Source organism: Octodon degus, unplaced genomic scaffold (assembly GCF_000260255.1).
Source record: "Octodon degus isolate 3935 unplaced genomic scaffold, OctDeg1.0 scaffold00027, whole genome shotgun sequence".
In the NCBI taxonomy this organism is placed as follows: Eukaryota; Metazoa; Chordata; class Mammalia; order Rodentia; family Octodontidae; genus Octodon; species Octodon degus.
Window position 1 is genome coordinate 6,052,247 of NW_004524603.1, and position 10,437 is coordinate 6,062,683.

At 42.2% G+C, this 10,437-nt stretch overlaps 1 protein-coding gene across 1 annotated transcript in view; it reads right to left on the reverse strand.

The window, feature by feature from the left end:
* Nucleotides 1-4,724: 4,724 nt before the first annotated feature.
* The window catches only part of LOC101589243 (GTPase IMAP family member 8), a 31,484-nt gene continuing 25,771 nt past the window's right edge, over nt 4,725-10,437 (reverse strand). Inside the window, exons 6-7 of the mRNA XM_023712744.1 lie at nt 8,597-8,693; nt 4,725-5,740 (exon numbers count right to left, since the gene is read on the reverse strand). Of these exons, the coding sequence (XP_023568512.1) occupies nt 4,835-5,740; nt 8,597-8,693 (1,003 nt within the window). The 3' untranslated portion in view covers nt 4,725-4,834. The remainder of the gene's footprint in view (nt 5,741-8,596; nt 8,694-10,437) is intronic.

Below are 10,437 nucleotides of genomic sequence, written 5' to 3' on the forward strand. Positions count from 1 at the left end.
TTCAAGAAAACAGGTACACAAGGGCCATACCTACATCTGATAAAGGGTAATTCTGACAAACCAATAGCCAGCGTTGTACTGCACTGCACTAAAATCAGGAACATGACAAGGATGCCCACGCTTATCTCTTCTCTTCAACATAGAACTTGAAATATTAGCCAAAGCAATTACGCAGTAGAAGGACATACAGGAGATCTATAGAGGAAAAGAGGAATTCAAGTTAATTTGAATTATCATTATGTGCCAATGACATGATACTCTACATAGAAGTCCCAAAGAACTCCACCAAGAAACTCTTACGATCCATAAAAATTTCAGCGAAGTAGCAGGATCCAAGATCAGCATACAAAAATCATTAGCATTTGTGTTCATCGACATTGAACAGGATGAGAAGGAAATTATGAAAACAATATCAATCATAGTAACTTCAAGAAAAATTAAATAGCTGGGAATTAGCCTAACCAAGGAGGTGAAAGACCGCTACACAAAAACCTACAGTGTCCTGAAGAAGGTGTTTTTTTTTTATATTTATTTATGTGTGTGTGTGTGTGTGTGTGTGTGTGTGTGTGTGTGTGTGTGTGGCCAGCTCAGCCTACCAAGGGGCGGGGCTGGCTGGCACGTGGTGCTGGGGGATTGAACCTCGGTCCCTGTGCTTTGCTAAGCTTGTTCTAAGTAGGTGCTTTAGACCACTGAGCCATCTCACCAGCCCATGAAGAAGGTGTTTGAAGGGGACATCAAAACATGGAAATATGTCCTCTCTTCCTCAGTAGGCAGAAAAAAAAAAATACTGTCAAAATGCCTATACTTCCAAAACTTTTATTCGTATTCAATTCAGTCCCAATCAAAATACCCAATGCAGTTCTGGAAAAAAACAATCCTAAAACTTGTATGGAACCAAAAGAGACCCAGAAAAGCAAAAATAATTTTGAGCAATAAAGGCAAAGCAGGCTGCACAGAAATACCTGACTTTAACCTATACTATAAAGAAATAGTGATTAAAAATGATGTGGTCCTGGAGCAAAAACAGACACATGGATCAATAGAACAGAGATGAAGGTACAGATACCCCACCAAGCCCACTCAACTATTTGATCTTTGACAAACATATTAAAAGCATATGTTGGAGGGAAGTGGTGTGTTGGGAAGACAGGTTATTTATTTGTAGGAGAATGAAACTGGACCTTCATTTCTCACCATATCCTAATTTAAATTAAAGTGGACAAAAATCTAAACAGTAAACCCTCTGGAACATAAAGTAGGTAGAACAATTGAAATCATAGGCATAGGAAAGCATTTCCTAAGCAGAACCTCAATTGCAAAGAAAGAGTAGCAATAATAAATACATGAGAGTCTTCATTCTATGAGATTCTTAAAAGCTCTGTGTAGCAAAAGAATTAACAAATGTATGAAGAAGCAGACTACAGAATGTAGAAAACTTTTTCCAGTGACTCTTCAGAGGACTGACATATAGAATATGCAAAGAACTAAAAAGCAAAACTAAAACACCTAAAATTAAGGATCCCAGGCAATAAATGTTCTAGAGAAATGAACAAACACTTCATGGAGGAATGAACACAAATGCTCAACAGATATATGAAGAAATGTTCAGCATCTCTAGCCACTAAATGCAAATTAAAACAACACTAAGATTCCCTCTTACTACAGGAAGAATGGCCATCATTAGAAAATCAACTATAACAAATGCTACTGTGACCGTATGAGGAAAGAACCCTCCGGTGTTGCTGGTGGGAATAGCAACCGTTGCAACCGTTATGGAAATCAGCATAGAGACATCTCAAAGAACTGAAATTACAAATCCCACAGGACCCGGCTCACGGCCTACTTGGTATCTTGCCCAAAGTGCTTAAATAATCATATCACAGCTGGGGAGATGGCTCAGTAGAATAAGCATTTGCCCAGCAAGTGCAAGGGCCTGAGTTCGATCCCTGGTTCCACCAAAAAAATTAAAAGAGAAACTTTTCAAGAATTAAATAATCATACTACAGCTGTACGTGTGCCACAGTGTTTATCATAGCTAAATCCCGGAAGCAGCCTGTGTGCCCACCAAAAAATGACTAGATAAAGAAATGGATATTTACATATAATAGAATACTACTTGATTATAAAGAACAACACATTGGAAAAAAAAAAAAAGAATCAGACATTGGAGACATCTGTAGAAAAGTTGGTGTGCCTGGAAAATATAATATTGACTGAAATAGACACAAGCTTAAATATCATACAGTATCTCTAATTTGATTGAGGTGAAATATAAAGGAAATTATGAAGATGGATAGAAATGCACACAGGGAAATATCTCTTGTGATGGGAAAATGGTTCAAGGAAACAAGGGTGAGAGGTGAGGAGGAGGGGAAGGGAAATGAGCAGAACAAGTTGGACTCTTTTCCTGATGGAGTACAACTGATGACTTTTCAGTGAGACTTTTTTTTTTTTTTTTTTTTAGAAATTCACAAACACAATTTTAGCTAGTGCTAGTATGGTCTCTCCAGCCCCAATCTGGAACAGTAGACTTGCAGGACTCTTGTCCACTATGGGGATTTCATCACTCCTCTGGGGGACTGCTTGGCCAAAGCTTTCAAGCTGTCTCCTGGCTAGCTACCTCCTCCATATCCTCCATATCCATATATGGTTTGTAGGAAACACAAATACCTGCCCTGTAGTTCAGTGAAAGTTATGGCTACCAATGATCAACCTCTACTCTCTTCACTCTGAAACTTCTGCCACACAACAACATGCTTTTATGCTTTGTATCCTACTGAAACACTAATCACCAAAGCCAAACTCAAGTGGACACCGATAGCACCCTCCCAGGAATCCTTCCCTATGTACCACAACATCTTTGGGTAGCGTCAACTCTGAGAAACCACCTGTCTAATATTGAAATGGGAGGGATGTCATTCAACTGGATTCAGGGCAATAATTGGCCTCATTTAGCCACCTAATTGTATACAAATTACATTGTCTTCTTTTAATATGCCTTAACTATAGAGAGTAGCTGAAGCTGGAAATACTTCAGTCCTGAGAAAAACATCTTGCCTGAGACAATTCCAGTCATTAGTTGCTAGGCATCCCTGTGTGCATGATATTAACTTTATTAAAAGTATAAATAGTAACTCAGTGACACAGCATCCGCCTTGCAAGTGTGAGGTCATGAGTTCAATTTCCAATACCAAAAAATAAAAAGTTCCAATAAATGCTCCTACGGTGGCTGCTCAGTTCCTCTTTTCTCATCAGGAGACAGCGCTCCACCTGACCTCAGCTTTTGTCTCTTGTCTTTATTCCTAAATCCCTTCACCACTTTTTCCCAGGACCAGTGAGAGCTGCACAAGATACAGGACTTAACTTTTTAAATTTTTGATCTTTTTAAAAATTTTATGTACTTAGTACAGGGTCTCAGTACACAGACTGGACTCATAGTGATTCTCCTGTTTTCAGCCTTCCAAGTGCTGGGATTACAGGCGTGGGCCACCATGCCCAGTCTCAACTGCCACCTCAGCAGGCCCCAGGGGTGGGGCTGGAAAGGCATGCTGGAGGATCGAGCCCCAGTCCCTGTGTCTGCGTAAGCAGGTACTTTAATCCACTGAGCTACCTGACTGGCCCGTAAATTTTTATATTTTTTATTAGTACAAGACACAATGTTATAAGAGCCCACATGGGATGAAGTAATAGTCAAGGGACATAAAACAGGTAACTTGAAGAATATTAGCACCTCCATATTCATTCCAGTGCTATTTACAGTAGACAAGATCTTGAAACCCAGGAGTGAACAGGTAAAGGATAGCACATGAGCATATGCGTGTGTGTTTGTGTGTGTAACAGAATGTTTTGCATCCGTTAAAAAGAAGATTCTGTCACTTGCAACATGAACCTGGGGACACTCTGGTAAGTGAGTTCAGCCAAGCATGGAAAGACAAATGCTAAAAAAAAAAAAAATCACTTCTATGCCAAATCTAGGAAAAGTTCACACTTGCAGAAACGAAGAACAAAATGTTGGTTTTCAAAAATGAAAAGGCCGGGCTGGGAAGATAGCTTGGCAGTCTAATCGCCTGCCTGGCAAGCACAAGGCCCCGGGTTTGATCCCCAGTACCACATGCCGTGCTGGCCCGCTCTGTACAGGTCACCAAAACTGGGAATGGTGGCACGTGCCTGTAATCCCAGCACTGGGGAGGTTGAGACAGGAGGATCACCTCGAGTCCAAGCTGCATAGTAAGACTCTGTACCAAATAAAAAAAAAAAATTAAAAATAAAAAGAAATGAAAAGGCTGGGGTAAGCGAAATACACGTCACAGAACGCAGAATGCATTCTGAAGGTCTGACGTATAACATGGTAACTGTTGTTAATAATACTGGACTATATTTTTGAAATTTGCTAAAAAAGTAAAATGTAAATGTCCCCAGTCCATGAAAAGAGAAGAAAACTATGCAAGACTATGGGTCTATTCATTATCTTGCCTTAATCATTCCATTATATTTACTGGCACACTGTGCCGGCCCCACCCCCAGGGCATGCTGAGATAGTGACTGAAACCAGGAGTGGTGGTGCGGGCCTGTAATCCCAGCACTTGGGAGGCTGAGAACAGGAGAATCACTATGAGTCCTATCTACATAGTGAGACCCTGTAGACTCTGTACTAAATGCAATAAATAAATAAATAATTTCATTTTATATATATACACATTAAAAATACATGTTTTATTTGCCAATTAGACCCTAATATATGGAGGGGGTAGAAAGAAATTGCTGTAGCTATTGCTTCAGAAAATACGGCATATTGTGTTAACAACACGTAAATTGAAAAAGAATGTCGTGTATATTACTTCCAAAACGTCCGCCATATGTTTGAAAGAATACTGTGAATCTTGTTGAAGACATATTCAAACACATGTTCTTCAGCTTTTTCTTTTGCATTTTTGATTTTTGTATCATAGTTCATTGTCGCCACTTCTATATCTTTCTTTTTCTCTTGCTCTGACTTATTTCGGTCTTGTATTGTTTTGATTTCATTCTCTAACTCTTCAGTGTAACTTTCTATCTGAAGTTTCACCTTGTGCTTCATGTTCTCCACGTCCTTGTAGATGTTCTGGGAAAAGTGAGCCCCTCCGTTCTCCCGCACCATTTCCTCTATTAGCTCCATGAGCTGCTGCACTTGGGCTTCCTTCTCGGCCGCATCCGCTTTGTTGTTAACGGCGAATTTGCGGTCCCCGCACTCCTCGATGATGCTTTTCAGGTTTACCTCCGCATCTTCCAGGAATTCGCTCAGGCTGCCGCCGTCGAGCTCGTCTTTGCGCGTGAACAAGACCATCATGTGCTTCATGGCTTCCGTGCCAAAGACAGCCTTGATCAAGGTCACGGTGTTCTGCTCCTCCTCCGTGTAGCGGCCCAGCTGTATGACCAGGATGATCGCGTGCGGGCCGGGGCAGGAGGCGACCACGCAGCGGCTGATCTCTCTACACGTGGTTGCCAGTTTCTCCTTGGTGTCGAAGAGTCCCGGGGTGTCAACAACAAGGAGATCTTTCCCGTTCCACTTTCGGGTTTGTGTTTGACAGCTCTTGGTGACAGCTTGGGCAGAAACTTTAGAGCAAAACGCTTGCTTCCCAAGGATGGTGTTTGCGGTGGCGCTCTTCCCGCTTCCAGTTTTCCCAACCAAGACGATCCTGAGAGCACTGTCCTGCTGCCCAGCCATGTTCACGCAAGGAGATCTCGGTGCTGTGCAGAGGCCCTGAGGGAGGAAAGAGAGATGCCAGCGCGGGTAACTGGGAACCAGATCCATTCTTTTTTTTTTTTTTTTTTTTTTTTCTTTCTCTTCTTTCAGTGAAAATTCACATTTTGGTATTTTTCACGTATATTTTGGTAGAGACAAAGATAAACAGCCCAATTAGTAGGGAAGAGATAATAGAGAAATTAAAGTTTCTGCACAGCGGAGCGCCTAGAATGGATGACTTCACAAGCAACCAGCCATAAATTTTTAAAGTTCTGATCGTCTCAATGCTAAACTGTTCATGATCATATAAGAATGTCCCCACTAGCACCACCAGCCACATGCCAATCTGCTGGCCCATGCCCAAAGCCGGAACCCAAATTAAATGCATTCACATCCCCGCCCCTGTCGCCTGCCCAAGTGCTCAAGCCAGGACTAAAGGCAAGCATTCCCATGCCCCTGTGCCCACTGCCACTGTCACCAGTTATAGCCAGAGAAACTCCAGGGACACTATGCCCAGCATCCAGCTACAGCACTAGCAGAGCAGTCTTCAGGGACAAGCCTTCCACTCTGAAAGTCACCTCTCTAAGAAGACAGAAACCGTGGGCATGCTAGATGTGGAAAGATGACCACAGAGACATAAGAAGCATGAAAAAGGAAAGAAAGCCTGGTGTAGTATCGCACACTCATAATCCTAACATTCTGGATGCTTAGGCCAGGAGGATTGTGAGTTCAAGGCCAGCTTGGGCTACATAGCGAGTATAATCTTATCCCTATCCCCTAATCTCCAAATACCAATGATACTCTTCACAGAACTAGAAAAATAATCCTAAATTTATTGGATGCACAAAAAAACCTCAAGGTAGCCAAAGCAATCCTGAACAACAACAACAAAACCACACACAGCTGGAGGCATTACAACATATGATTGCAAGACACACTCAAAGGCACAACAAAAGCAGCATGGGACGGCCATAAAAAGATACATAGACTAATAGAATAAAATGGAGGTCAAGAATAAACCCACAGATCTACAGCCTTCCTTATCTTCAACAAAGATGTTCAAAACACAGTGAAGAAAAGACACTCTCTTCAATAAAATGGTGTTGGTAAACTGGATATTCACATGCAGAAGATTGAAACCTGACTCATACTTCTTAAGCAAAAATCAATTTAAAATGGACCAAACAGGACTGGCCTGATAGCTCAGTAGACTAAAGTGCCTGTTTCGGCAGAGTGCAGGGGCTGGGGTTCGATCCCTTGAGTGGCATGCCAGCCCCACCCCTGGGGTGCACTGAGACAGCGATTGAGACTGGGTGTGGTGGTGCGGGCCTGCAATCTCAGTACTTGGGAGGCTGTAAACAGGCAGATCACTATGAATCTGATCTAGTAGTGAGACCCTGAACACCCTGTAGACCCTTCCCTAAAATACAAAGAAAAAAAAGTAGCTATGCTGGAGAGCAGAATGGAAGCTCCCACACACACACACACACACACACACACACACACATAACACTAAACACAACAATGACACTCCCTGGTCTGCAGAAAAGTGGGTGGAATTGGAAGACTTTTTCTTAACTGGAATGCCAGGCTCAGAAAAACTAACACTGCATGTTAGGTTCTTGGGCATGTAGGCCTTTGTGTGAAGCCAGTTTGGATGTGGACTGGTGATTGCCGGGTGGCTGGGAAGGCTGGGGGCACAGAGGACAAGGAGAAGTTGGGCAGTGGGCGCCAAAACAGTCAGATAAAAGGTGAAGCCACTCTGCGGCACAGCAGGGCGATCCTAGTTCACACTAAACTGTTGTGCATTTCTTGGAAAACTAGGAGAGAGGAGCTGAAGGCCCTAAACATAAAAAAATGCTAAGGAGGCTTAGGACTTTAGCTCCCTGGTGGAGTGCCCAACTGCCTGCCTAGTGAGTGCAAAGACCTGCATGCAGCCCCCAGTACCAAAAAAGAAGACACTTTTAAGAGGAAATGATAAGGATCTGGGCATGAGCGTTACCCTGACTTCATTGGTACACGTCATTTACACATATTGAAACATCATGCTGAGCTGCGTGAATCTGTGCACTTACTTTAATCAAACAGAAAAAAAATACAGAAATTCTAACACTATTTTTGTGAAACACATATAATTCAAAAAGAAAACCACAAGTGTTTCTCATTTGTGATTATTGATACAAAAATCCTACGTGGATGGTTAAATGCTAACAAATAACACTCTATGTTAGAGATTTGTTGCACAACTGCTAGTGTAAAGGGCTGGGGCCGATAGCTCCGCGGCATAAGCACCTGCCTGGCAAGCGCAAGATCTTGAGTTCGATCCCGGTTACAAAAAACAAACAAACAAAACAGCAACAACAACAACAAAAAACACCAGCATGGTTACATAAGACAATATTCATTGTCAGAATATATGCCATTAATAGAGCCAGATGAGAATTACTAGATGCAGAAAAGATATTTAATCAAACTTCACATTAATTCTTGGTTGAAATACTTTATAAAATAAGAACAAGTAGACACTGCTTCAACGGGGCTTCAGATACACACAAATTTCATTTTGCCATCTTTTTTCTCTAAAAATAAGAAATTGATCATCAATTCATTTGGATGGAAAAAAGTGACAATTATCCCAGACATCAAGAAAAAAAAAAGAGTGAAAGGTAAATTATTACAGTTTTGTAATTAAAAAGAATAAGATGTTGATGAATGACCAGAAACATAGAGCCATGTAACAAAAACAGAAGATTCAGGCATAGAGCCTCATGGTGACTGCATATTCATTTATAAGGAATTTAACAATTTTGTATTACATTTGCATTCCAGAAGTTGCCATCGCCTTCCAGCTCCATATGCAAGCTACCTACCGACCGGAGGGGCTGGGAACGCGCGCTGGGGCCGGGGGGAGCACTCACCTAGCACTCCAGGCCTAGGGTCCAGGGTGGTAGAGCGGGAATCGGGAGCCGGCCTGGAGAGCACCAAGTGCCTATTAAAGTTACCAGCAAGGCCTCTGCATCTACCACAGCACGCACTGATGGCAGGTCACTTGCTTAAAGCTCAGATTAGCCTATTACTATGAGGTACATGGACACCAAGCTAAGAAATCTTACACCCCCACCGGCCTCTCCCCTTCCCATCCCCACCCCCACTGTCGCCCAGCTGCATTTGCTGTTGACTCGGCACCTCGCCCCTGCAGACCACAATCCGCCCCCACGGGTGCACCCCACCCACACTGCCCCTCACAGCTCCATGGCGAGGGCATCCTCTTCTCTGCGAGGCTCACCTTCTTTTGAAGGAGCTACTGGGTTCTCAGGTTTTCTCCGGGGAGGCTGTTTGAGCCGGTGCTTCTGCTTTAACAGTGAAAGCAAAATGTTTGCACCTCCGAAAACCCCTCTGTCAGGAAGCTCTACTGGGTGGAGCCAACCAACGAAAGGGCCCTTTTAAAAAAATATATATTTTATTCATTTTAATGAGAAAAAAAGATAAAATAGTAATGAAACAGTTTCAAAACAGATTAGTAGAATGATTACAATAATCAACACATTGCAAATTGTTGTCTGCATAGTAGTTATTCAGAGAACAAGATGCAGACATGATATCTTGTCTAAACAATATTTTTTTATCCTGCATTTTAAGGAAAGGTCTACAGAGTGTTCAGGGTCTAACTACTAGATCAGACTTTGTAGTGATTCTCCTGTTTACAGCCTTCCAAGTGCTGGGATTACAGGTGTGTGCCACCACGCCCAGTCTCAATCACAGTTTCAACGTGACCCAGGTGCTTGCAGGCACTTTAAAGTGCTTGCAGGCACTTTAATCTTCTGAGCTATTTGACCCACCCTTCTAAACAATATTAGTACAAACTTTTATTCTCAATGAACTAAGAAAAAGTATATGTACATTCTATCCTCTCTAATGTATGCGTATATATATATTTTTTTAATTTCTTTCCTCCCCTTTTTTTCCACAGAGAAACAGTCCTTTATTTACACTTTTATGACATTAGTAAGCATGACACTAGGTTGCCTAGCAACTGACAGCTAGCCCTCACCAGACCAGATGTTCATCTCAGGCGTGAGGTAGCTGGTTTGCTTTAGGCACTGGGCCAAATCCCACCTACACATGTTTGATCAATTTCCTCGTTCATGGCTCCCAACATACCCCCCTTTTTGTTTTGCTTTTTCAGAGATGGTGTTCCACCACAGTTAGAGAAGCTGTATAAGAGAACCTGTGTTGTGACATCCTATAACTCAGTGGTGTCCCAAATTTTCTGATCAAAGAGATTATGGGGCCACAGAGGAAAGCGATCGGTGATGTAGAGTGTGCCTAAAGAGAGTCACATGGAGAGAAAACATTCTCTCAGGCTTTCACAGAGAGCACACTGGTCAAGCAATGGCTGTGACTCATCCACATGGCTGACACCGACAAAAGATCTACAAGGTGTTGTACATGATTCCAGGGTAAATCCTGAGGGGATTTGACTGACCCTATCAAATACAAAGGTTACATTTTTAGTTATATAGGTCTTTTTTCCCCATAATTTTATTGAGGAACAAGTAGCAATGAGACAGTTTCAAATCAAATTGGTAGGACAATTTCAATAATTAACACATTGCATTTAGTTATATAGGTCTTGCTTTATCTTGGTCTTAACCATTCACAAGAAACAGGTTCTAGGGCTGGCGAGATGGCTCAGTGGTCTAAAGCACCTACTT